Raw genomic sequence first — 26,868 nt, 5'->3', positions numbered from 1 at the left:
GCTGGAGCGGGGGAACCCGGAAAGGCCGCGGCCCAGTGGGTCCCCCCCCGCGGGGTCTGCGGCTCAGGTCGGAGGGTCAGATGGATGGCCAGGGAATCCGGATTCAGGGGCGCTCAGTGGAGCCGGATTCTGGCGATTGCACGCCCAGGGATTCGTAGTCGAGCATTCTGAGATGCCCGGGCGGCTCGGATGCCATCCCCCACGACCCTCCAGCCGGGAGGGAGCTGCTACTGGATCGCGTCCGGGGCGGGTGTCCGGGCCCTGCGATGCTCCTGGTCTAGGAGAGGACACTTGAGAATCCACGAATAGGGGTTGGGAGTGGGAGTCCACTCTTTGGGGGGTGCGCCCCCCACAACCCCTTCCGGGCCCGCCTCGGCCCCGCCCCGGCCCCAGGCCCCGCCCCGGCCGGGCCGCCCCGCCCCGCCCACTACCCTCGGCTGGGCTGGGAGCCCCGGGGGCCGCCGCAGCCGCCAGAGCGCCCGCCATGCGCGCTGCCCCCGCCGCCCCGCTGCTCCAGCTGCTGCTCCTGCTGGGGCCGCGGCTTGAGGCTGCGGGCGTCGCAGAGCCGCCGCTGCCCGCCGTGGTCCTTGCCATCCTGGCCCGCAATGCCGAGCACTCTCTGCCCCACTACCTGGGCGCGCTGGAGCGGCTGGACTACCCCCGGGCCAGGCTGGCCCTCTGGTGAGAGAGACCCGCGCATGGGCATCCACCGGGCATCTATCCCCCAACCCCACCGACAGTCCGGGCTCCAGATGGACCCATCTGCTCGCTGCCCAGACACCACCCAGACAGGCCCCTCCCTCGCAGATAGGCCCTCCGCAACCCGTGTACCCGGACAGGACCCCTTATCCTCCTGGCCCTGCAGACTGACCTCTGAGGCCTTAGGCTGACACAGGGACACCATTCCCTAATTCTGGCCCCCCTATTCCTCCTTTTGGGACCTCCTCTGGGTGTAAGTTGGGCCCAGTCCCTCTTGCCTCAGAGCTGAAACTGAACCCGTGGGACCTGTGATTGGCCTGATTTGGAGCGGAGCAGACAGGAGCAGCTGGCGTCCCCTGGGGCCTGATGTGGCACAGACCAGCAGGCGTCCGGGTTCCTGGGGAGCCCGTGAGGATGCTGTCAGCCCTCGGCTCCATGCTGCCCTATGGGGGAGTCACACCCGTTCCCCCTTCCCCTGGGCTGGTTCCAGCCTCTCTCAGGAGAGGGGCTGGGTCCTGTGGCCAAGGGCAAAGCCCCCTTGCTGCAGTCTCTCCCCCTAGGCGTCCCCGCAGGGCACTGGAATCAGAGGCCACAGTCTGTGGAAGCCAGAGCAGGGAGGAGTCCCAAGCTGAGGTTGGGGATAAACTGAGAGAAATGACCAAACTACCCTCCCTCCCCAACACACCAAAGTTGGGCTGGGGTTGGAGCCAGTGGCCTGGGGAGGCTGCCCACAATTACCAGTTTGGGAGTTAGTTCCCACCCATAGAAGACTTGACACGTAGTTAATCTTCACTTCTGGGGAATTGACTTAAAGGGGCAGTATCATGTAAAACCTGGGCTCTTGGCTAAGCCCCCTGCAATCCCCTCTGTCATGAGAGCCCCTTCAGAGAGGCTACTCGTGGTGGCAACGGAGCTCGGGCCCATCAGCCTTTCTCAGGGACGCTCAGAGTGTGGTTTGGTCATTATTACAACTCTCTGGTGGAGGGAAGCAGCAGCTCCTCTGTCCAGTCCTGACTCAGAGAGGGGCGGGGGCTGACCTGTGGTCACACAGCAGGGAAGGAAGGTAAGCAGAGAATGTGGTAGGTATGTTCCTCAAAGCTGAGGTACTTTCATCCTTCAAAATGCATTCGAGTTCTGTCCTCTCAGCCCCTGAGCATGCCAGGACAGCTTAAAGTTACAGGGAGAAAGTGAAGCCCAGAGAGGGCCAGAACCTGCTTGAGGTCACACAGTGGATCACAGACCTATGATTGGGACCTGGCTTCCTGCCTTCCTCTGGAGCACACCTGCCTCCTCTGCTCCCAGGAGAGGCCAGCCCTGCAAGTGTTGGTGCTCCGCGGGTCAAGGCTGCCTCAGGGTTTGGTCCTTCGGTGGCTGTGCCCCCTCACCCTTCTCCCTCCTGTGTCCTCAGGTGTGCCACAGACCACAACGTGGACAACACCACAGAGATGCTGCAGGAGTGGCTGGCTGCTGTGGGCGATGACTATGCCTCTGTGGTCTGGAGACCTGAGGGGGAGCCCAGGTGGTGACCTCAGGGGAACATTCTGGGGAAGATGGACAACAGCTGCAGCCCAGAGAAGGAAAGGGACAGCCCCGAGCCACAGCCTCCAGACCAGGGCTCTGTCCACTGCCCTGCAGAGAGGGAGACCACATGCACCTACCCCATGGGAACATCTCATCGTTTTACCCCCTCAGGTCCTACCCAGACGAGAAGGGCCCTAAGCACTGGACCAAAGAAAGGCACCAGTTTCTGATGGAGCTGAAACAGGAAGCCCTGACCTTTGCCAGGGACTGGGGGGCCGACTATATCCTGGTAAGAAAGCCTGGCCTACAATTGGGTTTCCCACAGGTGGTGGTACCTGTCCTTGACAGAAATCTTGGTGTGACTTAACCACCTGCAGGCTGGCTCCTTCAGCTAGCAACCTGGGTCAGAACCCAGATCAGATATTGAGCTTGGATCCCTATGCTTGAGCTCAGACTTGGTGCTAAACCTGGATCCCTGAGTCAGAACGCAGGGTATATACTGAGACTCGATCCCTGGGCTAGAGTCTGGAGTATAAACTGAGCCTAGTTCCCTGGACTAGAGCTCAGAGTAGGTCTTTGGATTTACTTCCTAAAACTTCAGATAAAGTTCTTAGATCAGCAACTCGGGTATAATCTCTGGACCCAATCCCCGAGCCAGTGCCCCAGACTAGATTCTTGGTCCAGAAACGGATCTACTGGTTTATAGGTTAGACCTCTCTGAGGGAACCCCATTGGATCCTGGGAGACTTTCTGGGTTTCTGGAAATCTGGAGGGATCCCAGTGAATCCTTGGGGGACTGCAGCCCAGACAAGGCTGGGGCCTGTGACATCCCCCTCCCCACAGTTTGCAGATACGGACAACATTCTGACCAACAACCAGACACTGCGACTTCTGATCGAACAGGGGCTGCCCGTGGTGGCCCCGATGCTGGACTCTCAGACCTACTACTCCAATTTCTGGTGTGGGATCACCCCCCAGGTAAGGCCGGGTTCGGGGGCCTCAGGAGGCTTGAGGTCTGAGAGGAGGGACGTGGAGAGACTGAAGGCCTTAGGGTCTGTGGGCCCTGGCAGGGGAGCAGTGTGCTGGGGATGGAGGGGCACCCTCTTACAGCCCAGAGCCACCCCTTCCCCAGGGCTACTACCGCCGCACAGCCGACTACTTCCCTACCAAGAACCGCCAGCGCCGGGGCTGCTTCCGTGTCCCCATGGTCCACTCCACCTTCCTGGTATCCCTGCGGGCGGAGGGGACAGAACAGCTGGGCTTCTACCCCCCTCACCCCAACTATACCTGGCCCTTCGACGACATCATCATCTTCGCCTACGCCTGTCAGGCTGCTGGTGAGGACAGCTCTCCTTGAGCCTTTCTCCCAGGCCTCTAGGCCTTTGCACATGCTATTTCCTCTGCTTGGCATGCTCTTCCCCACTCTGCAATTAATCTTTTTAATTCCTGTTTGTCCTTCAGGTCGTAGCCTTTCTTGGGCCCACTGCCCCAGTAGGTTAGATGTCCTTCTGGCCGTCCCCACCATGGCACTTTCATGTATTCCTTCATTAGGCAAATATTTATGGGACACCTACCAGGTGCCAGGCACTGGGGAGACAGTGGTCAATAAAATCAGGCAGTCTCTGACCTCCTGGATCCTCCAGTCCAGTCAATCAAAGGATCACACAAATCAATGTCCAATCACAATGACAGGAAGAAGAGCTTTTTGATTATAGGTGTTTTGGGAGCTTAGACTAGAGTTAACCTGTCAGGGAAGGCTTCCTGGGGGATGTAAACTTTGGGGCTGAGATCTAAAGTATGGGCAGACATTAACAAGGTAGACAGGGCAGGACAGAGCATTTTAAGCAATGGGACCAGCAGGTGCAAAGGCCCTGTGGTGGCAGGGGATGCAAGAAGGCAGGCAGCTGGAGCACAGTAAGCAAAGGGGGCATGGTGCAGGCTGAGGCAGGAAAGGTAGGCAGGGGCCAGCTTGTGTGGACCTGATGGGCAAGCATCTGGTCTTTAGCCTGTGGGTGTCGGGCAGCCATCAGAGGATCACGTGATTGGATTTGAACACTAGAAAATATCATTCTGTTGTCGGTGGTTATTTTTTTTTTTTTTTTTTTTTTTTTTTTTTTTTTTTTTTTTTTTCTTTTTGCGGTATGCGGGCCTCTCACTGTTGTGGCCTCTCCCGCTGCGGAGCACAGGCTCCGGACGCGCAGGCCCAGCGGCCATGGCTCACGGGCCCAGCCGCTCCGCGGCATATGGGATCCTCCCAGACCGGGGCACGAACCCGCATCCCCTGCATCGGCAGGCGGACTCTCAACCACTGCGCCACCAGGGAGGCCCTGTCGGTGGTTATTTTTAAGATGAAGGTTACTAGAAAGTGTTTGGGTTTGGGGAATTCCCTGGCGGTCCAGTGGTTAGGACTCTGTGCTTTCTCTGCTGAGGACTCAGGTTTGATCCCTGGTCAGGGAACGAAGATCCAGCAAGCTGTGCAGCGCAGCCAAAAGAAAAAACAAAAAGAAAAAAAAGTGTTTGGGTTTGGATGGGATAAACCCAGTTCTGAGGAAGAGTCGAAGTTGAGAGTGAGACAGAGATACTGCTGTTGGAATAAAGATCTTGAGAAGGCTACAGACAATGTATTTCACGGTGTGCACTCATGGGTGGCAAGGACATGAAGGCTGTCTGGTGGGGGGAGAACTCTGCTCATGGTCAAGGTGAATTAGAAGTGATGATCTAATCAAGAAGTGTTGCACTTGGGCAAGCAGTGTGTGAGAAGTGTCCAGGGAAAAGAGTGTCATCTTTTTTGTGTGTGTGCATGACGTGCTGGCAACATCTGCGGTGCAGAGATGCAGGAAGAAAAAAAAATCAAGTGCAGAAAGAGAGTGAAGGTGAAACAAATACATGGAGAAAAAAATGAGAAGCAGCAGAAGTATTTCCTTTTTTTTTTTTTTTTTTTTTTTTTTGCCACACCGGGAGGCTTGTGGGATCTCAGTTCCTCAACCAGGGACTGACCCCAGGCCCAGAATCCTAACCACTAGGCCACCAGGGAATTCCCTATTTCCTTATTTTTTCATTCCTACCTCTACTTTGAGTATCAGCTGCTCTTTATCCGTCAGCAGTTTGTAGGAATTTCGTGAACAGGGGTTTTGTCTCCATCATTCACGCTTCCACCACCTGCACTGGGCCAGGCTCTGTGCTCAATGCTGGGCCTGGGGTTAACTTTTTAATAGATACCATGTGCCTGCCCTGGAGGACTCACAGTCTATAGAAGACAAAGGCTAAATAAATAATTATAATAAAGATTATAAACATTGAAGGAATAAAAAAGGCCACTCTGGTTGCCAGGTGGAGGACAGCATGGTGGGGGCAGGCGAGGGGGTGGGGTTAAGTGTAGGGATCTGGGCAAGAGGTGATGGTGCTGGATTGGCGAGGGGGGATGGGCAGAGGTGGGAAAGATTTGGGTGGAGCAACGCCCGGTGGCATCAGGTGGCTGTAGCCAGCTCCTTCCTCACCTTGATCCCCCGAGGGCAGGGACTGTCCGTCTTTCTCACCACCAGCAGCCAGCTGGTGCTCTAGACACATCTATTGCATGAATAAACCATTTCGGCAGGAAGATCCCTTAGATACTGTTTGAGCCAAGCCGTTTCTCCCTCCAAGCCCAGGTGGGGACACCGGGTCCCAGACAGGACTCACGTGGTGGGTCACTGGCAGGACTGGGCCTAGGACCTCCCATCGGGTTTCTGAGAGCCCTGCCCTGCACTCCAGTGCTCACTGGGCCTCTCTCCGCAGGGGTCTCGGCCCACGTGTGCAACGAGCACCGTTATGGGTACATGAACGTGCCTGTGAAATCTCACCAGGGGCTGGAAGATGAGAGGGTCAACTTCATCCACCTGATCTTGGAAGCGCTGGGTGAGAGCCGCGAGCCGGTGTGTCGCCCCTCCCTACTGCTGGGGTAGAAGCCTCTCCCCAACTCATTCCCTGACTCTGGGCAAGTCCCTTTCCCCGCTGGGCCTCAGTCTGCCCATCTGTACAATGGAAGCAGGTGGATTCTGTGATCTCCTGCTGGGTGTTCTGCCAGGGGGCAGGAACGAGGGGGGCTAGGACTCCAGGGCTGCCGCTGACTAGAGCCAGCAGGGACTCATGATGTGGGGGGTGCTTTCCTCTGCAGTGGATGGGCCCCCCATGTGGGCCTCAGCTCATGTGTCCCGGCCCCCAAAGAGGCCCAGCAAGATGGGGTTTGATGAGGTAAGTCCTCCCGGCCTGCAGGATTGGGGCCAGGAGGTGGGTGGGCTCTCCCCTCCCCCTGCACCCACTCCCCTGCCTCCCCTCCTCTTCCAGGTGTTTGTCATCAGCCTGGCCCGCCGGCCTGACCGCCGAGAGCGCATGCTGAGTTCGCTCTGGGAGATGGAGATCTCTGGGCGTTTGGTGGATGCCGTGGACGGCCGGTGAGGCTTCCTGGGTGGGGACAGGACCCTGTGCAGCCGGTGGGGACCGAGTGGTCCATCACGGCTCCATGGGGGTGGGAAAAGCAGACAATGAGCTGAATGAGTTTGCCGTTCTAGGAGGTATTCAAACAGGGCCTGAGTAATTCTGTCTCGGGGAGTCCCAGGGCAGACAGAACAGGACAGGGTGCCCTCCCTCAGCCCACCTGGGGGAGGAGAGTACAGTGGTTAAGGCCCAGGGTCTGGAGCTTCTGGGCGTGGTCACCAGCTGCGTGACCTCCATCTCTCAGCCCTACTGTGTAAACGGCGAGTAACTGCCTTCCTCTTAGGGGTTTGTAAGGGTTCAGTGAAGATTTAGCCACGGCCTGAAATGTAGTAAGTATCCAAAGGTCAATAATGTCTTCATTATGATTATCAGGGTTATTCTTTTCCATCCTGAACTTAGGTCCCTGATGGGCGGGGCGGGGTGGGAGCAGGCCAGTCGTGTTCCCCCAGCAACCAGGGGTCACACGGCCCCACATGCCCACTGCTGTTTGCTGCATACGCCCCAGCCCTGTGGACTGCAGGATGTCCATCCTTTGCTTGGGCCGCTGCCTAAGAAGTATCTGCCATGTTCCCCGCGTTCATCCTGGGGGTGTCCCCCTCAGACTGCTGCCCCCTCCCCTTAGGATCCCCCCCCGCCCGAGGTGGCAGTGGCTTTCCAGGTCCAGTCACTGATGGCTTCAGGCCACACGAAGCAGTAGCAAGACTGAAGCCTCCTTCCAACCAGACTCCAGTGTGACTGTCCCCAACTTGCACGGGCCAGTTCCCCCTGGACAGGTCCCTGGTGGGCACCCCTGACTCCCTTATACCATCTGCCTCAGGACACTCAACAGCAGTGTCATGAGGAGCCTCGGCGTGGACCTGCTTCCCGGCTACCAGGACCCCTACTCGGGCCGCACACTGACCAAGGGCGAGGTGGGCTGCTTCCTCAGCCACTACTCCATCTGGGAGGAGGTGAGGACCCCCATCCACTGCTCTGTGCCAGCACTCGTGTGACCGGGGATTGACCGAGCACACTAACAAAGACCCGGCCAGCAGCTTTCAGCCTCTTCAGGGCCCAACCCTATACCTTATTCACCCTGTGGTCTCCACTGAGCACCTACTGTGTGCTAGGAGAGCTTCTGCTCTGAGAACACAGAGGTGAACAAGAAGAATGCATCCGGTCCCTCCTGGGGCAAAGGGACCAGAGCAAGGCACAGAAATCAAGAAAGAACTAAGCTTGCCACGGAGTGGGGATATACAGGCTGTTCGAGAGTGTGGACTGGCCCGGCCTCCTGGCCTCCTGTGGGGTCAGGGCGGGCCTCGCCATTGAGGGGCAGGGAGAGAAGCCTTCTCAGCAGAGGAAGACAGTGCGGACACAGGCCCTGGGGCTGAGGGAGTTGGGTGTGTTCTGTGTGGGAAGAAGAAAGGCCTAGGGCTTGGCCAAGCAGCCTCAGCCCAGGGCTGGGGTGTGAGTGCCTGGGAGAGGTCACTGCCTGGACACGGCAGGAGAGGACCCGGGCCTGGCCCTCCAAGGGGCGCCCCCTCCAGGAGGTGGAGCACAGACCCACTCCTTGTTTTTATTTTCTACTGTAGCCAGAATGTGGGCGTGTGAGCTTATATTTCTGCTTTTCTGCTACCTCTGAACAGATTGAAGGATGATGTACGTTTCACCACTTACTGAGCTGGTCTCATCCTCTTTTCACATTTCCAAAAGTTACAAAAAGTATTTTTTCTCAGGGATGTGTGGGGCTAGGGCCTTCCTCCACCCCCCACCCCCGAGCCTAGCTTCCTTGAGGAAAGCTCAAGAGGCGGACGTGAGGAGCCAGGCCCTGGAGTCCAGCAGATGCGGTTCAGATCCCAGTTCTGCCACTTCCTGGCTGTGTGTCCTTGGACGAGTGGGTTCATCTCCCTGTGTCTCCACCTCCTTGGTGCAGTACGGGGACATCGTACCTCCTGAGGGTCCCTGGAGATGAACACTGGCCCCAGTGCTCAGTGACTGCAGCAAGGGTTCTGATTGCCATTGTGATCTGCTTGGAGAGCAGGACTCTGCCCTCTGGACCCATCTCCCATTGGGAGAAATCACTCAGAGATGGGTCCCCTTCCCCGAAGGTCACGTAGCACAAGGGCGGGGCTCACAGGCCCCCTTACTTAGCCGGCCTGATTCACGGCCAAGGATGGAGGGAAGAAGGGAGGCCCCCCGCCAAGCCTCCAGCAACTGAGCAACGCAGCCAGGGCTGAGCATTCGGCGTGTAACTGAGGCCAGGAGCGTCTGTCACAGTCAGCCAGGTGGGAGGGGACAGCCCGAGTCTAAAGAGCCTCCCCCACCGTGTACCACAGGTGGCTGCCCGGGGCCTGGCCCAGGTTGTGGTGTTTGAGGACGACGTGCGCTTTGAGAGCAACTTCAAGATGCGGCTGGAGCGGCTGATGAAGGAGGTGGAGGCGGAGAAACTTCCTTGGGACCTGATGTAGGCAGCCTGGGCCCCCAGGGGCCAGGGAGAGGGGTGGGCCTCCAGGGGTCTGCCTCCTCCTGAGGGGTCCTGGGACATCTACAGTGATTCCTGGGACCCCTGGTGTCACCTGCAGCTACCTCGGCCGGAAGCAGGTGAACCCGGAGGAGGAGGCGGCCGTGGAGGGGCTGCCACACCTGGTGGTGGCCGGCTACTCCTACTGGACACTGGCGTACGTCCTGAGCCTGGCTGGCGCCCGCAAGCTGCTGGCCTCCCAGCCCCTGCGCCGGATGCTGCCCGTGGATGAGTTCCTGCCCATCATGTTTGACCAGCACCCCAAGTGAGCCTCAGATGGGGGCAGGGCAGGGTCGGCTATGCCCGAGAGCCAACCTCAGCAAGTAGTAAGTCCCCTCACTGGGCAGGTGGAGAGACTGAGGCTGGCAGGGCTGAGTCACTTCCTTCTGGTCACCAAGGAATAGCCCAGCTTAGCCCTGGAGTCAGACCAATCTATGTGTGAATTCTGTGATGCCCTGTGGTTTTCAGTCAAGTGATTTTCCTGTTCTGTGCCTCAGTTTCTCCATCTGGAAAATGGGGATAAGAGAAATCCTGCCTCAGGATTAGATGGGGAGGGCGGTCTGGTGCTCTGGGGGTGAGGTGCCTGGCTCCGGGCTGGCTTGGGTCTGGGTGGAGGCGCCTACCCCAGCCCCCCTGAGCCAGCCTCCCACCTCCCAGTGAGCAGTACAAGGCACACTTCTGGCCGCGGGACCTGCGGGCCTTCTCAGCCCGGCCCCTGCTCGCTGCTCCCACCCACTACGCGGGGGACGCTGAGTGGCTCAGCGACACAGAGACGTCCTCGCCCTGGGACGATGACAGCGGCCGCCTCATCAGCTGGAGTGGCTCTTATAAGACCCTGCGGGACCCCCACCTGGACCTGGCCGGCAGCAGTGGGCACAGCCTCCATCCCCACCCCCAGGATGAGCTCTAGGTGGGCCTCGGTTTTCTCTCCCCTTCAACGACTGACTCTGTGTTTGGGTCTCCCTTTCCCCTTCTCAGCTGTCTTCTCTCTCTCCCTCTCTCTGTCTCGGGGTTTCTCTCTCTCCGTCTCCGTTTGTATCTTTGACTGTGTCTGCATTTCTCTGTCCACCTCTAACTCCTTCTCTCTCGCTCTCTTTCTCTCTGCCCATCTCTATCTCTTTGTGCCTCTCACTGTCTCTGTGTCTGTTTCTGTCTCTGTCTCTCACTGTCCACCTCTAGTTCTTTCTACTTCTCTCCTCTTACCTCTCTTGTCCCACCAGGTCAGGGTGGTGACTCCAGAGAAGCACCCGGGAATAGGCCATAGCTGTCCAGAGAGCAGAGCAAGAGCCACCACCAGGAGCCATAGCCCCAGTAGAGACCTGGCTGCCGCCTTGGGCATGGCCACCCTGCCCTCTGGACCCGTCTTCCATTGGGAGAAACCACTCAGAGATGGGTCCCCTTCCCCAAAGGTCACGTAGCACAAGGGCAGGGCTTGCAGGCCCTTTTACTTTGCCAGCCTGATTCAGGGCCTGGGGTGGAGGGAAGAAGGGAGGGCCCCCAGCCTTCAGTTTCAAGCTGGGCGGACACAGGAGCCCTGCCCCCAGCTGAGGACCCAGCTGCTGGGGCCCCTCTGCCGCCTTCTACCTCCACCTCAGTTCCCTACCCAGCTTGACACATGGGTCTCACCTGCCACCCTCTTCCCTGGCCAGTGGGAAGTGCAGGGAGGTGGGAGGAGGACCCAGCACACAGTAGGCCCTCAATAAAAGCTGGCTGGTATTGCACTTTATACTTTTTAACTCATGGTTGAGCCTCTTTGTGTGTCCTGAGGGCTGGGAGGGAGGCGTTCCTGATCTGTGGATGAGCAGGTGGAGAGACAGAGAGGGGAGGGCAGCCTAGAGGAGGAGTCAGGCCATCGACCTGGCATCACCTCCTTAGCCTGCTCATTGGTAAAGTGGAGGTGGGAGGAGAAGTATCTCATGGGCCAGGTGGGTATCAAGTAGCCAGGCCTGGAGCCCAGCCCACAGTGAGTGCTTACCCACTGTGGCTGTCATGGTCATCACTGGCCTCACCTTGCTGGCCAGGGTGGGCCCAGGCCAGACCGAGGGCTGCTGAGGCCTCCTTGCCTTTGGATCTTCACTTGTGCAGTTGGAACCCCTCCCCTGGAAGTGGCTGGGGAGATCCAGGGCTCCCCACCTGCCCTAACTGGTGTGGCAGCCAGAGGGCGCAAGGTGGCAGAGCCTGGACCTTGTGGGCCAGGGCGCCCTCTGCTGGTTTGGGGCCAGCAACGGGAAGGGAGCCTGGGGCATTTGGAATCTGCCCCCTGTGCTCTGGGTTTCTTGCAGCAGCTTCACCTTCTTCTGCTCTCCTGCTTGGGAACTGCTGGCCTTCCTCCCTCCCCACCCCTGTAAGGCCCAGCAACTGTCTCCACTGCCTGCACTCAGGCAGCGGAGGGGCTGGGGAGGCGACTCCTTGTCTTGTCCGTAGCTGCCGTGGCTCCACCAGCGCAGGACCTGCCATCTCCAGGTTTCCTCCTTCAGAGGAGACCCTCCCCCATGCAGCCCCTTGGCTTGATCTTGTAAGCACCTGGGTCCTGGCAGAGTCAGTCAGGCACCCCCTGGGGCTGGGCTTTCCCTCCTTCCGTACCAGGGATGAGGTCCCGCTGGCCTGGCTTTGGTTCCAGAGCCTGGCGTGGCTCTGAGAAGGACTTCGGGCCAGAGCTGTGGAATTGGTGCTTTGTTCATTCCAAGACCAAAAGCCATTGATTCTGGATGGCTACGACCTTGAGTAAGTCACTTCTCCCTTCCAGGCTCCAGGCGTCCCTTTCATTCATTAAAATGAACATTTATTGAGCACCCTCTATGGGCCATGTTTAGATACTAGGGATACAGCGGTGAATAAAACTGTCCCCCCAAAATCCCTGACCTCATAGAGCTGACGTTCTAGTGAGGGAGACAGACAAAAACAGAGAAGCAAATATTGGAGGTTGGTAAGTCCTACAGAACAAAATGAGGGAGGAAATATCAAGTATGAGCTGAGAAGTTAACACATGAACAAAGACTTCAAGGAAGTGAGGGGACAAGCTATGGGGATATGGGAAAGAAGACCATTCCAGGCCAAGGGGGCAGCATATGCAAAGGTCCTGAGGCAGGAACAGGACTGGCAGGTTCAAAAGACAGGGAGGATGCCACTGTGGCTGGAGCAGAATGAGCAAGGAGGAGCCAAGTTCTGGAGGTGGTGGAGCCAAGGTCAGAGCCAGAGCACGGAGGGCCTTGGAGGTCATTTTGGCTTTTACTCTGAGACAAAGAGCCCCTGGAGGGTTTGAGGCAGACAAATGACACAATCTAATTTTTATTTTAACATGATTACCCTGGCCGCTGTAATGAACTGTAGTCGGATCCAGGGTAGAAGTAGGGAGATGGGTTAGGAACCCATTGTAATAATCCAAGTGAGACATGATGGTGCCCCAGACCAGGGTGTTAACAGTGGGGGTGGTGGGAGGCAGCAGCGGAACTTCAGGAGGAGGCACTGACACGCCACCGCGGGGAGCTGCTCCCTGCGCTGCCTAGCAACGGTCGGTCAGCCCCTCTGTGTTCTTCCACATCGTCAGCGAGCCCTTGGGCTGCATCTCCTTCAGGCTGTTTGCAGACAAAGTTCCAAAGACAGCAGAACACTTGCGTGCTCTGAGCACTGGGGAGAAAGGATTTGGTTATGAGGGTCCTCCTTTCACAGAAGTATTCCGGGATTTATGTGCCAGGGTGGTGCCACCATGGCACTGGTGGCATCCAGCTACAAGGAGAAATGTGATGAGGAGAATTTTACCCTGAAATACACAGGTCCTGGCACCTTGTCCGTGGCAAATGCTGGACCCAACACAAGTGGTTCCCAGTTTCTCAGCTGCACTGCTAAGACTGAGTGGCTGGATGGCAGGTGTGTGGTCTTTGGCAAGGTAGGAAAGGGCATGAACGGTGTGGCAGCCGTGGACCACTCTGGTTCCAGGAATAGCAAGACCGGCAAGAAGCTCACCATTGCTGTCTGTGGACAACTCTAATAAATCTGACTCGTGCTTTATCTTAGACATCAGCCCATTCCTTCCGTAGCTCAGTAGAGCATCCCTCACCCTCGTCTGTTCGTGACATCCTATCACCTTTGTGCTTTTGCTGCAGTTCTTTGGGTTTCACATTTTCCATTCCCCGCTCCAAGTCTAGCTGAATTGCAGAGTTAAGTTTATGATCATGAAATAAAAGATAAACAACAACAGAGAGAGAGACCTAGACAGATTGAGGAGGATGTCAAAGTTTTGGACCCAAATTACTAGAAGAATGCAACTGCCATCAACAGAAATGGAGAAAACTACAGAGTGTGGGGCAGGGGACTGGCTTGGGGGGCGGGTCAGGAGATCATTTTCAGATGTGCTACATTTGAGATTCAGGTGCAGGTGTCAATTAGGAGTTAGACACACGAGCCTGGGATTCAGGGGTCGGGTCTGGGCTGGAGTTAGAAGCTTGGCATCCCCTGTCCTGACCCAGAAGTCCTGGCCCCAAACCACACACTCCACCACCTGTTACCTGGGGAGCTGGTTGAAATGCAGATTCCTGCCCCCTCCTAATTCTCCTGCCCAGGGTTCTGATTCAGTAGGTTGTGGGTGAAGCCTGTTTTTTTTTAATTAATTAATTAATTAATTTATGGCTGCATTGGGTCTTTGTTGCTGTGCGCAGATTCTCATTGTGGTGGCTTCTGTTGTTGCGGAGCACGGGCTCTAGGCACGCAGGCTTCAGTAGCTGTGGTTCGAAGGCTCTAGGGCACAGGCTCAGTAGTGGCGCACGGGCCTAGTTGCTCCACGGCATGTGGGATCCTCCTGGACCAGGGGTCAAACCCGTGTCTCCTGCACTGGCAGGCGGATTCTTAACCACTGCGCCACCAGGGAAGCCCGGCCTGACTGTTTTTGAACAAAACTATCGCAGGTGATCCTGAGGAGCTGACAGGTTTGGGAACTGTAGCTAAATCTACATACAGTAAAATTTACTTTGATTTTTTTTTGAATGAATGATGCTTTAAATTCTATAGTGCTTTACAATTTTCAAAAGTTTCACACACATGATTTCATATAATTCCATAATAACCCTGTTTTTCCCCTAACCCTCTACTGCACCTCCCCCTTCCCTGTCCCCACTGGTAACCCCCAGTTTGTTCTCTGTATCTAGGAGTCTGTTTCTTTTTTGTTTTATTCACCAGTTTGTTGTATTTTTTTTAGATCCCACATGTAAGTGATATCATACAGTATTTTTCTTTCTCTGTACTTTGATGATTTTTGACAAATGTAAAGTCATGCCACCAGTACCACAGTGAAGATATGGAATATATACATCCCCCCAAAAAGTTCTCCTCTGCCTCCCTGCAGTCAATTCCCTTTTCCCACCCCAGTCCCTGGAAACCACTGATCTGTCTGCTGTCCCTGATTTTGCCTTTTCCAAACTGTCACCTGGATGGAATCATGTAGTACCTGGCCTTTTGTGTCTGTCTTCTTTTATCCAGTCTAATGTTTTATTTGGAAGTTTTATACAAAACTGAGCTTTAAAGTCTTCCCTAATATTTTATACCACAGTTTCTAATCTTAATATATATTATGAAGAATGAAGTATGAAATTTTCATCAAGACTTCCAAACGTCCCCCAATACCCACCAGACGACTCAGATGCTCTGTAAATATTTTGGTTTTCTGTGGGTGCCCTTCTCTGAAAAAAGGCTGGGAAGTCTTTCTCCAAGGCATACCCACTGCTTGGGGGAGGCATGGGGAACTGCGGGAAAGTGAGAGTGGGGATGGGTCGGGGCAAGAACCGGGTCTCCTTCTCGCTCCTGCTGGACCACTTCTAAGCTGCTCTTCCCCCCACCCCACTACTGCCACAATAGTGTGCAAACCAAGAGACAAGGGGCTTTGCTATGAGTAAATGGCAGCTTTTGGGCATTGGCTGTTTGCCAACTGTTTTGCCTGCTTGGGGAGCTCTTTTTTTCCTTCCGGTTTCTTAGCCGATTTGTAGATGCTGGAGAATTCCCTGGCGGTCCAGTAGTTAGGACTCCGCACTTTCATTGCCAAGGGCCCTTGTTCAATCCCTGGCGGGGGAACTAAGATCCCTTAAACAGCAGGGCGGCCAAAAAAAAAAATGAAGGGATGCTGGAGAAGAGCCCTCTCTGCAAACCTACTAGTCACAGCGTAGGCCCTGCGGGCAGAAAAAACTGGCTTGAGTGGTCTCAGCCCCTTCTAGCTCTGTGACCCTGGGCAAGTGTCCTGACCTCTCTCTAGGCTCAGTTTTCTGCTCTGTAAAATGAGATTACACTCAAGCCAACCTCACCAGATGTTGTGAGGATTCATTGAGCTAATGCAGGTGAGCGCAGTGCCTGGCACAGAGGGAGTGCTGCACTGAGGGTCACTGGTATCACAGTGACCCTCCAGACGATGACTGTGAATCAGGATGGACTTGGGTGGTCTGCCTGAGTCAGAGGAAAAAGTGGGGCAGGGAGAAGGAGGGTGTCTCTGTAAACAGGTAATCTAATTTCCAATTTCACCTCTGCCACTTAATTATCTGTACCCCTTGAGCCAGGTCCTTCTCCTCTCTGTAAAATGTCTGTTTCCCTTTCTTTAAAATGAAGGGGCATGACCAGATTTGCCCTCCAAGATCACTCCCGGGTGGTCCAGGAAGTGGTTCTCAAACTTTAGAGTCCAAACTTTACAGTGCATCCGAATCACCTGGAGAACTTGTTAAAACACAGATTGCTGCTCCCCCCGCCCCCCAGTTTCTGATTCAGTAAGTCTGGGGTGGGGCCTAAACAATGTGTATTTCTAACAAGTTCCCTGGTGATGCTGATGTTGCTGGTACAGGGACCCCACTTTGAGAACCGCTGCTTTGGGCCACCGTAGAACCTGGACTCTCTTCTCAACTGAGTCCAGCATCCATCCAATCTCAGAGGCCCAGGGTCAGTGAGGGGCTGGTTAAAGGTCCAAGAGGAGCCAAGCCTTGATAGGGCCTGGGAGAATTTTCTCTCCCTACTCCACCCAGGACTTGAAATCTCTCAAGTCACCTGAAAGAAAAAGCTAGACCCTGTTTGGAGCACGGATTCCTTCTCCCCAGGGTTATGCTGGGGCCATTGCATCAGGGCCCTGGAGGAAGTGCTCCAAGATGGAAACAACTGGTAATCAGGCCCTAGGGCAAATGGATAGGCTGCTCCAGAGCCTAAGGACTCGGGCCATCCCCCTGCCGGGAGCTGCACACAGGCCTGGGGTCCAGCACTGGAGATGACAGCTCCTCCTTCACCTGTGGTTATTTCCAACGAACAAGAAAAGCCCACGTTCATTGTTGAAATTTAGAGAAACAGAATGAGGAAACTAAAATCGTCAGTGTTAACATTTTGAGATAGTGTCTTCTGGATAAAAATTTTTAAAAAAATCTTTTATTACTTAAGCTGGGTGGCTGGGTGGTGCTCCATTAGTGTTTATTTTATTGTTATTACTATTATTTTTGGCCGCACCGCGCAGCACGCAGGAATCCTACTTCCCTGACCAGGGATGGAACCCATGCCCCGTGCAGTAGAAGCGCGGAGTCCTAACCACTGGACCGCCAGGGAAGTCCCAAGTTTATTATACATCTTTAAATGGAACATATGCATTATGTTTGGGTTGAATTGTGTCCCCCCAAAGTTAATATGTTGAAGTCCTAACACCCAGTACTTCAGAATGCAACTTTATTTGGAAATAGATTTGTTGTAGTTGTAATTAGTTAGGATGAGGTCATACTGGAGAAGGATGGGTCCCTAATATCCACTACAGCTGATATCCTTATAAAAAGGGGAAATTTGGACACAGACACACACACGTGGAGAAGGCCATTGGTAGACTGGAGTTCCTCTAGCAAGGAACTACCAAAAGCTAGGACCAAGGCCTGGACCAGATCCTTCCCAAGCACCTTCAGAGGGAGCATGACCCTGCCAACACCTTGATCTCAGACTCCTGGCCTCCAGAACTGTTTAGTTCTGTTTAGTTTCTGTTGTTTCATTCACCCAGTTTGTGGTACTTTGTCAAGGCAGCCCTAGGAAACTAATACATATTACATACCCTCTTTTGTTCACAGATTTTTTTTTTTTTTTTTTTTTTTGTGGTACGCGGGCCTCTCACTGTTGTGGCCTCTCCCGTTGTGGAGCACAGGCTCCGGACGCGCAGGCTCAGCGGCCATGGCTCACGGGCCCAGCCGCTCCGCGGCATGTGGGATCTTCCCGGACCTGGGCACGAACCCGCGTCCCCTGCATCAGCAGGCGGACTCTCGACCACTGCGCCACCAGGGAAGCCCTTGTTCACAGTTTTATTTTTTATTTTATTTATTTATTTTTAAATTTTTGGCTGCCTCTCACGATATGAAGGATCTTAGTTACCCGACCAGGGATCGAACCTGTACACTGTGCAGTGGAAGCGCAGAGTCTTAACCACTGGACCACCGGGGAAGTCCCTGTTCACAGTTTTAAAAAGAGGATATATAAGTGTAATACAAGAAACACCCATGGGGCTTCCCGGGTGGCGCAGTGGTTGAGAGTCCGCCTGCTGATGCAGGGGACACGGGTTCGTGTCCCGGTCCTGGAAGATCCCACATGCCTCAGAGCGGCTAGGCCCGTGAGCCATGGCCGCTGAGCCTGCACGTCCGGAGCCTGTGCTCCGCAACGGGAGAAGCCACAGCACGGAGAGGCCCACGTACCGCAAAAAAAAAAAAAAAAAAAAAAAAAAAAGAAACACCCATGTATCCTCCACCCCAAATCTGTAGTTTTTTTCTCTGTGAATATATATCTACATCTCTCCTCAGCCTCCCAAACAAATACATGGTCTTATACTGAACTTGCTGTTCCTACAATCTATTTTTTCAACCAATAGATCACAATTATCTTCTCCAACAAGTTTTTTTTTTTCACACAAAGTTTTCTTTTTTTATTATTATTTATTTATTTTTGGCTGCGTTGGGTCTTCGTTGCTGTGCGTGGGCTTTCTCTAGTTGTGCTGAGCGGGGTCTACTCTTTGTTGTGGTGCACGGCCTTCTCATTGCGATGGCTTCTCCTGTTGTGGAGCAAGGGCTCTAGGCACGTGGGCTTCAGCAGTTGTGGCTCGCGGGCTCTAGAGTGCAGGTTCAGTAGTTGTGGCGCACGGGCTTAGTTGCTTCGTGGCATGTGGGGTCTTCCTGGACCAGGGCTCAAACCCGTGTCCCCTGCTATGACAGGCAGATTCTTAACCACTGCGCCACCAGGAAAGTCCCTTTTTTAAATATTTATTTTTTTATTTGGCTGCGCTGGGTCTTAGTTGCAGCCTGCAGGATCTAGTTCCCTGACCAGGGATCATACCCACACTCCCCCTCCAGGGAACGTGGAGTCTTAACCATTGGACAACCAGGGAAGTCCCTCCAACAAGTTTTTAATCTGCTGATTTTTCTTCTGACTGAAAACATATTCCTTTGCAAAAATGCTTAAATATTACAGAAATATACACTTCACAAGTGAAAAATCTCTGACTCCACCTTCCAGAAATAAACACTCCTAAGTGTTCAGTGTCTAGTCCTCCAGATTTTTTTACATGTACGTATTAACATACACAGGTTATTTTCCTACAGAAATGGCATCATGGTCGACTTACAGCTGTGCACCTTGCCTTTTACTTTTCTCAGCTATATGTTTTGGAAACCTTTCCACATTCAACAATTGATCTCTCTTATTATCTATTTTATTATTATTTTTTGGCTGCATTGGGTCTTCATTGCGGTGCGCAGACTTCTCACTGTGGTGGCTTCTCGTTACGGAGCATGGGCTCTAGACGCGTAGGCTTCAGTAGTTGCAGCACGCAGCCTCACTAGTTGTGGTCTGCGGGCTCTAGAGTGCAGGCTCAGTAATTGAGGTGCATGGGCTTACTTGCTCTGCGGCATGTGGGATCTTCTCGGACCAGGGCTCGAACCCATGTCCCCTGCTTTGGCAGGCAGATTCTTAACCACTGTGCCACCATGGAAGTCCAGTTACATCCATTTTTAAACCTACCAGCAATGTGTGAGACTGCTTATTTCCCAATGTCCTCATCAGTGCTAGGTAGTGCTCTTAAAAAAAAAAAATGGCCAGTGCTGGCCAGGCTTGGAGTGGCCTGAATTCAGAAAACACGGTCCAGCAATCCAAAGTGATATCAGGGAATTCCCTGGTGGTCCAGTGGTTAAGACTCCGAGCTCCCAATGCAGGGGGCCCAGGTTCGATCCCTGGTCAGGGAACTAGATCTCACAACTAGAAGATCCTGCATGCTGCACAGAAGATCCCACAAGCTGCAACTAAGACTCGGTGCAGCCAAATAAATAAATAAATAATATTTAAAGAAAAATTCCTGTTCTCTTTCCCATCGCATGTCCTTCACCCACTACAGGTGTCCCTGTGCGCCTGTCTTCAGCACCCCTTCCTCCCTGTTGCCTGTCTCTAAGTTTTTCCCCTGCCTCCTTCCTGTCACTCACTTCCAGTGTATGCATGTGTGTGTATGTGTGTGTGTGTTGAGGGTGGTGACCTCTCAGTCCTCTCCATTCTCAGATTCTCCATCACAAAAGCCCCGAAGAACTGCACTGGCAGAGGAAAACCCTCCTCAGATGGTGGGTAGGGGACAAAGCCACAGAGGCAAAATCCTTCAGTGGGTGGGGAGGGGAAAGCTTTAATCATTTCATCTGGTCACGTCAGAGGGGTTGGCTGTGTATACTCCTTGAAGACTGTGTGGGATGTGTTGGTTTGGTGTCCCTCAGCCTGGGCTTAGCACACAGTAGGGACTTAATAAATGTTGGTTCATTGAATGAGGGAGCACTGAGAAATGATCAACAAGTCTGCGTTGGGGCTGGCAAGAGATGTTTTACAGAGATGTTTGACCTAGGCCTGGAAACAAGAAGGTTATCTTGGGCAGCAAAAATGACATCACTTCTTCTGAAGTGGGGGGATAAGGTGGGGGAAGTTAAAGGTGAGGGAAGGTGGGAGAAGGTGGAGAGAATTCCACTGGATGAATTTATGTTTTTCTATGAAAAAGGAGAGTTGTCATATGGGATGGGGAAGAGGCAAAGATTTGGAAAAGCCAACGTGGCTGGCTTCCCTGGTGGCGCAGTAGTTAAGAATCCACCTGCCAATGCAGGGGACACAGGTTCGAGCCCTGGTCCGGGAAGATCCCACATGCCGCGGAGCAACTAAGCCCGTGCACCACAACTACTGAGCCTGTGCTCTAGAGCCCGTGAGCCACAACTACTGAAGCCCTTGCGCCTCGAGCCCGTGCTCTGCAACAAGAGAAGCCACTGCAACGAGAAGCCCGCGCACCACAACGAAGAGCAGCCCCCACTCACGGCAACTAGAGAAAGCCCGTGCGCAGCAACAAAGACCCAACTCAGCCAAAAATACATAAATAAATAGATAGATAGACAGATAAATAAAAAGCCAACGTGGGGAGGCGGAGGGGGTCCAGGGATAAATTAAACCATTGCTGGGCAGTGGTGAGGGCTCAGCTGAGGGTGGAGGAAATGATTTGTGCATTTGATCTTTGCAGAGACTCCGGTGGTTGGATTACAATAGGGATTGGGGATCCATCAATTCTTCAACAGGGAGAAAATGAACGGGGCAAGGGAGTGGAGGGCTCCCTAACACTGAGGAATGAACGCCATAAGCATTAGACAGTAGACGGGAAGGCAGAGGAATGAGTTCTGTTTGGAGAGGGGGGAGCTGGAACTTAAGATTTCAGGTGGACCAGTTGTGTGACACTGGGAGTACATGGCTGAGGTGGAGGGAAGGTCATGGAGATGAGGATGTCAAGGAACTGAGGCCAGGATAGCCCTGAGGATGTTAAAGTCTCCCAGAATCCAGGGCGGCTGCGTGAGCCACGTGACAGCCCCCCCATGATTGGCTGACAGTGAAACATAGTTGAGAAGATGGAGACTCAGCGAGAACTTCAACGGAGTAGGTGTGTACGCACAGCAGCATACAGTGTGCAGGAGGGCAGGGAGGAACAAGGGGAACGCGGACCCTTCCTCCCGCCTGGACAAAGACAGGCGATGTGGGAGGGGGAGAGAGTCTGGGTGGTGTGCAGAAGCAGGCTCCATCTCTGCACCAGCAGGGGAGGAGAGACAGGGCTGTATTTCCAGAAGCAGCGCGCAGCTCCGGACAGTAACATGTTTCCTGACCCCTGAGCCCAGTGGCCTAATATGAATCAGAGGGAGTAGGCTAGAAGTTGGGCGCTCCTCTGAGTTAGGGGAACCGACAAGGGCTGAAGGCAGGGTAAAAATGGCGGAAGTGGGAAAGCTAGGTCTTGAACGGCGAGGCAAGCCCGGGCGACGCAAGCCCGGGCCAGGCCCGTCAGTGGCGTCGCGCGTCTCCATGGCGACGCTACGCGTGGCCCGGAAGGTGGCGGAGCTTCAGGTGGGGCGGGGCATCCCTGTGACGCCAGGGGCTGGGCCTAAATGGCGAAACCCGAGAGGCTCCCGGGGGGGGTTTGAACTGGCCAATGGGCGACCTGCCGACCGGTTGTCGGAAAAGGAGGAGAAAGCGGGGAGGAGTCGCTGCCAGAGCTGGATTGCATCCGTCGCGGCGTCTCCATGGCAAGACCCTGGCCTCCGACTTCAACGACTTCATAAGGAGGCGTTTCTGGGCGCAGCCGTGTCGCTCCTGGTGAGAGGCCGCCGGCAGGCGGGAGCCAGGGCGCTCCGGGGCGTCCCGCGGCCGCCGCCGGGCCTGGTCCCCACGGGCGGGGTGGCCCCCGCCGAGGTCGCCGGGTCCCGCTGCCCCCAGGGCCGCCCCCGCCGGCACCCTCCGGGGCGCTCGTCCAGTTCCCGTCAGAATCTCGCCCCCCGCCCCGCCCACCGGCGCGGGCCTTCTCCTCCTCCTGCTAACGGACGGGCCTTTCCTCACCTGACCACCGGCAGGGCTCTGCTCCCTCCGGGCTTCGCCCTTCTCTCTATGGGCAGAAACTAGTCCCCTCCTGCCCGCTGGTGGGTGGTCGTCCCTTTCCGCCGACGGAGACTGGCCCCGCGCCCTCTTGCCCGCCGGTGGGCGTCGCCCCGTCCTCCTCGCCTCCCCTGAGGGCCTCGGCCCGGCAGTTATTTGTCGGCTCCTCGTAGGCAGCGCAGTCCCCGGGGACCGCCTCCGGGCCGCCCTACCCCGTTGGGTGGGTTCACCTGTCTAGCGGGCCTTCCGGGGATCCCGCCCCGCTCCCTGCACGACCCGACGTCGAACCCGCTCTAACTCGGATACCAAATCTCAGCGGCCGCTGCTTCGCCCTGGAGGATTTTCCCTCTGCCGTCGGGGCACCCACTCGCTGCTTAGCGCCCCTTTCCCCCTGCAGCCTCCGCTCCTTCCTCCTTCAAATACTATTGGTCTTCTCGGGTGTCCATTCTGTCGGGAACGCCCTTCTCCTAGGAGACAGTTGCCCTGGCTCCGCCCCGAATATCCCTCCCGCTCTCTGCGCTGGTTCCGGCCCTTTGGGGCCCATTTGGAGCCTAGCGATTCTCTCCCGCCCTCCTCGCACGCGAGCCAGCGTCTCAGGTTTCCCCCCTGGTGGCCACCCACCTTCCCTCCCGCGTGGGGCCTGGGTGTGGTGGTTCCTTTTTCCGAAGTTCCGCCCCCTGGCCCTCCCTGGGGAGGGAAGCTCTCACCGCCCCGCCCACCGGGTCGCTCAGCCTCTCCTATCTCCCCCCACTTTGGCAGGACAGTCAGTTGCTGTGCGACTTGGACAGCAGAGGAGCACCTCCCAAGTTTTCATCCAACTGTCACCCCCAAAGCTTACACTCTCCTCCCCTCAGGACGTTTGATGCCCGGCCCCTGAGATTCTCACTGACACGCCCTTCTGGGTCCCCCTGAGCAGAGCCTGCTGACCCAGTTGCCCACCTTTGCGGCTTTGATGCCTGACCATGTCTGCCTCATCCTCAGGCGGCTCCCCCAGGTACTGCCATTGTGGGGGGCGCCTCCGCCATAGGGCAGGGAAAAGCGGGCAGGGGCTCCCAGGTCAGGCTCACTGGAGGATTCTCTTTTCAGCTCTCTGTTCTGTGTACTGAAAACCTGGACCAAAACATTTAAAAATAATTTTTAAGAGGAAAGAGGAAAATACACGCATGTAATCCCAGCTCTGCCCTCCCTCTGGCCCTCCCTCCTCAGGTGCCCCAGTTCCTGGTAGCAAATAGGATCACCATCGTGTCATTGGAGTACTAGGCTCAGATCCTTTTTGAAAGGAGGCTAGGTGTAAATAACAACCACGAAAGAGGTGGACGCGGCAGTTAGTCAGATGTTGGTGGAATCCAGGTAGTTTGATGGAAAACCCGCTGAGGGTGAGAGCTTTCCCAAATCTATTGGCTTCAAGTGAACAGAAATGTTCTAAGTGAGGAGGGAAAAAACAAAAAAAACCCATCTGCACAGACTTGGTATTCCTTGGCTAAATGATTAGTAGGACTCAATTTTTTTTCTTTTATATCAAGATGTGATATACATACAGCAAAATGTGTGCTAAAGTGCTAAAGAATTTTTATGTTGCATTATTTTTTCCAAAATAATGGAGGGCGAGGACAAGGTCGTATTTTGGGGGTAGCTGTCACCAGGCAGTGGGATGGATGAAGTGTACTTTCCAAGTCCCTTCCCGTCCTGGAATTCTTGGATTGACTGCTGCCAGATTTTGGAGATTAAACTTTTGCTTTATTTGCACATTTGGTGATGGGGCTGTTTATGTATAAGATGAATTACGCGTGGTATTAAAAAAAAATCCGTAAAAGCAAAAATAACCCTGCCTCTCAGGTGCTTAAAGGGTAGCAAGCGGAATATTTTGGGAAATAGTCATTTTTCATCCTCTTATTTGAATATTTGACTATTAATTTTATGAAACGGAGTCACAGAGACCTTGTTCCTGAGCTTATGCCTCTGTCTTTTCATGGCAGTCATTCACTGAGCATTGCTCCAGCCAGTGTCCTGGGCACTTTCGCCCTTGGCCAGACTAGCATGTTGGCTGTTGCCCACGTGCTGCCTGCTTTTTTGTCTCCTGACAGACAGGATGAAAGCTGGGCTTTTCAGTAAAAGGTCACGATACGTGTGACGCGATGGCAGGTTAAAAGGCCAGCCCTGCGAATGCACATCACCCCCTGCTTCCATCCCCCTGCCGGGCACACCATGAGAGCTTGGTGCTTGTGTAAAGGGAGCCAAATGATTCCACACTGGTTCTCCTAGCCATGGACTCGTTAGACACCATATGTAGTATATAACTTCGGGAGATCTAAGAAATAGAAGAGCCCTAGTGTTCTGCTTATAATCTGCTTCTTGTGCCTAGGTACAGGTTTCCATCGTGTGAGAAGAACAGAGTAACGAGGCTCACGCAGAAAAAGGTCTTGAGGACACCTTGTGGCTCACCCAGTGTGACTGTGACGGTAGGTGACATGTGCGCGGAGCAGCCCCGTGGTATGTGGCCCCGCCAGAAAAGACGCTTCTGCTGGCAGCCCGGTGGCCAGGTGCTCTGTTAGGTGCCTTCATGCATAGCCCGCTGATTGATTGGATTTGGGTTTGCCTGTGGCAAGGCTGCCGGGTGTGAGGAGGTTGTGTTAATCTGATCCTTCCAGACAAACTTCAAATATCTGAAAACAGAATTTCAAAAAAAAAGACACGAAGGAAAAAAGAAAAAAGTAAAAAAAAAAAAAAAAAAAAAAAAGAATGGGGATTGACAGGAGCTGGTGGTAGGCAAGGGGTATGTGTTCAGCCCTGCTTAAGTGGCCTTTAGAATCCATACAACCTTCTCATCTCGGCATTTCCTCCAGCTTTCTGTCTTCACCGTCTTTTATCTACCTGCTGCTTGAAGTATTTTGCACTGTAACCGTTCTGTGCATGTCCCGTGCTAATCCGCATGCCCCACTCAGATTCCGGTGTAGGAGGACTCACCTGCTTTCCATCTGTGCTGAATCTCAGGAGGAGCTGTGCATTCCAGCAGGCTTGGAAAGAGATGCAGCTCTGAGGACCCCGGGGCCTGGGTTTGGGCTCTTTATTAGAACTTGTGGGTCTCACAGACCCTTTTCTTGAACGGACCTGCATCTCCCCGGTGGTCTTCAGCTGGGATCTTCAGGAGCCTGCTGAGTGGCACGCCCGCCTTGCTTCCCGCCCGCATGCCGGTAGTGCTGGTTGCTGTCCTGCTTGCTTGGCGGCTAGGCTTTCAGTGGCCCCCAGAGGCTGTGAGCTCGGTTTTTCACGCCCAGTTTACTCATCCACAGATCAACCTTTTTTGTGTTGTCCTCCCCCACCTGTCAGAAGCGAACCATGAAGGACCGCTCGTCAACTCCCCCCTTACATGTTCACGTGGATGAGAACACCCCTGTCCATGTCCACATAAAAAAACTCCCGAAAGCATCAGCGACCAACAGCCAGGTAGGAGCATGCCAGGGGGGCAAGGCCAAGGCTGTGGAGCAAGGCAACCCCTCCCAGCTGGGCCTCCTCATACTTCTAACTCCAGAGATTGGAGAGACAGACATTCGCTTTCAGAGCTCAGTTGCCTGGTTGGAAGGTAGGATGGTCACCCGGCAGTGGTAGCAGTAGCCTTGGTCAGAAGTGGCTCCCCAGCAGAGTTGGAAGCAGACGCCACCAGAGTGATGCCACGGCCAGCTGCGTGGGGAAGTGACCCTGGGTTTGTCCCTTTCCACAGAAATCTCATAAGCGCGGAATGAAAGGGGACACCGTGAACGTGCGGCGGAGTGTCCGGGTGAAAACCAAGGTACCTTGGATGCCCCCTGGAAAATCATCCACCCGACATGTGGGATGCAAGTGGGAGGTAGGCTCATTCTCGTTCAGGCTTTTCTTCTCCGACTGGTCAGGTTCCAGCAGGCCTCACACTCTGTATGGTTCAGGGTCGGCGGGAGCTCTCAGAGACATCCCAGTAGGTCCCGCTTACTGAGTGCCTGGCTAAACCCTGAAAGTATGGGAATCTTCTTGAGTCCTGCCAACACTTCAGTGCGGTAGGTCCCGCTCTCCCAAGGTGCAGATGAGGAAACCAAGGCTCAGAGAGGTGAAGTCTCGCAGACAGAGTAGCAGAGGTGGAGTTAGGACTCAGGGGTGTCTCATTCTAGAGGCGGTACTCGTAGGCTCTCTGATTTGTATGTGAGGAGCTACATGTCTTGCCCCACGTAACTTTGCTAGTGTCCGAAGCATAATTTTAAAATATATACCAGAACGTACATATCCAAGAAAGCATCTTCACTTTTACGGTCACCCCCATAAGAGACCGTGCACGTATTCCATAGATGTCATCAAAACCACTGGAATAATCTCCTGAGGAATGACTGCCTTCCGTGTGAGCTGCCAAGGTTCCAAGAGAACTGTTGTCTTTTTTTAGCCACACCTCAAAACGTTTTGCTTGTCCATCTATCCATCCGTGCAGTAATTCATGCATTTCTTGCGACACTGCTGCACACTGGGGTTACAGCTGCAAACTGGCAGCTGTGCCTTCCTTATGCTTATGTTCTAGTCAATTGCAGTGAAGAAACTCATTGACAAGACAAGGCCTGTGACTGTGTTTTAGACAAAGATCTCATTATTGAGACAAGTAAAGGGCTTGAGACTACAGTTGTCCCTCTGTATCCGCCGGTTCCACATCTGTGGATTCGACCAACCACAGATTTAAGAAAAAAAAAAAAATCCATAAAGTTCCAAAAAGCAAAACTTGAATTTGCTGTGTGCCAGCAACTACTGATAAAGCATTTACA

The 26,868-nt window shown here is 54.4% G+C and overlaps 2 protein-coding genes and 1 pseudogene across 10 annotated transcripts in view; all 3 read left to right on the top strand.

Annotated features, from left to right (window-relative positions):
* Positions 1–429: 429 nt before the first annotated feature.
* On the top strand, positions 430–10,919 carry CERCAM (cerebral endothelial cell adhesion molecule). Its single transcript, XM_081238383.1, has 13 exons — positions 430–681; positions 2,108–2,218; positions 2,392–2,509; positions 3,064–3,198; positions 3,353–3,557; positions 5,995–6,114; positions 6,374–6,450; positions 6,544–6,650; positions 7,511–7,643; positions 9,009–9,136; positions 9,255–9,458; positions 9,851–10,103; positions 10,414–10,919. Exons 1-12 carry the CDS (start codon positions 485–487, stop codon positions 10,101–10,103), a joined length of 1,788 nt encoding a protein of 595 aa, XP_081094509.1. The 5' UTR covers positions 430–484; the 3' UTR covers positions 10,414–10,919.
* A 263-nt stretch (positions 10,920–11,182) lies between these two features.
* Positions 11,183–13,192, top strand: LOC308619246 (peptidyl-prolyl cis-trans isomerase A-like; annotated as a pseudogene). Its single transcript has 2 exons — positions 11,183–11,215; positions 12,700–13,192. The product of its transcript is annotated as a peptidyl-prolyl cis-trans isomerase A-like (transcript).
* Positions 13,193–21,653: 8,461 nt separating this feature from the next.
* Positions 21,654–26,868, top strand: part of ODF2 (outer dense fiber of sperm tails 2) — a gene marked incomplete at its 5' end in the record, with an annotated part of 31,825 nt that continues 26,610 nt past the window's right edge. For 2 of the 8 annotated variants that reach the window (XM_081237777.1, XM_081237776.1), the window contains 4 exons: positions 21,654–21,817; positions 24,462–24,552; positions 25,421–25,537; positions 25,812–25,937. In XM_081237777.1, coding sequence (XP_081093903.1) covers positions 21,654–21,817; positions 24,462–24,552; positions 25,421–25,537; positions 25,812–25,937 — 498 coding nt within the window. Of the gene's footprint in view, positions 21,818–22,947; positions 23,088–24,455; positions 24,553–25,383; positions 25,538–25,811; positions 25,938–26,868 lie in introns of those variants that run through there. The other 6 variants (XM_081237780.1, XM_081237779.1, XM_081237782.1 and 3 more) reach the window with 6 other exon arrangements.

Source organism: Mesoplodon bidens (assembly GCF_964165515.1).
Source record: "Mesoplodon bidens genome assembly, chromosome: 6".
Taxonomy (NCBI): Eukaryota; Metazoa; Chordata; class Mammalia; order Artiodactyla; family Ziphiidae; genus Mesoplodon; species Mesoplodon bidens.
This window is presented reverse-complemented; position numbering and strand designations above follow the sequence as displayed.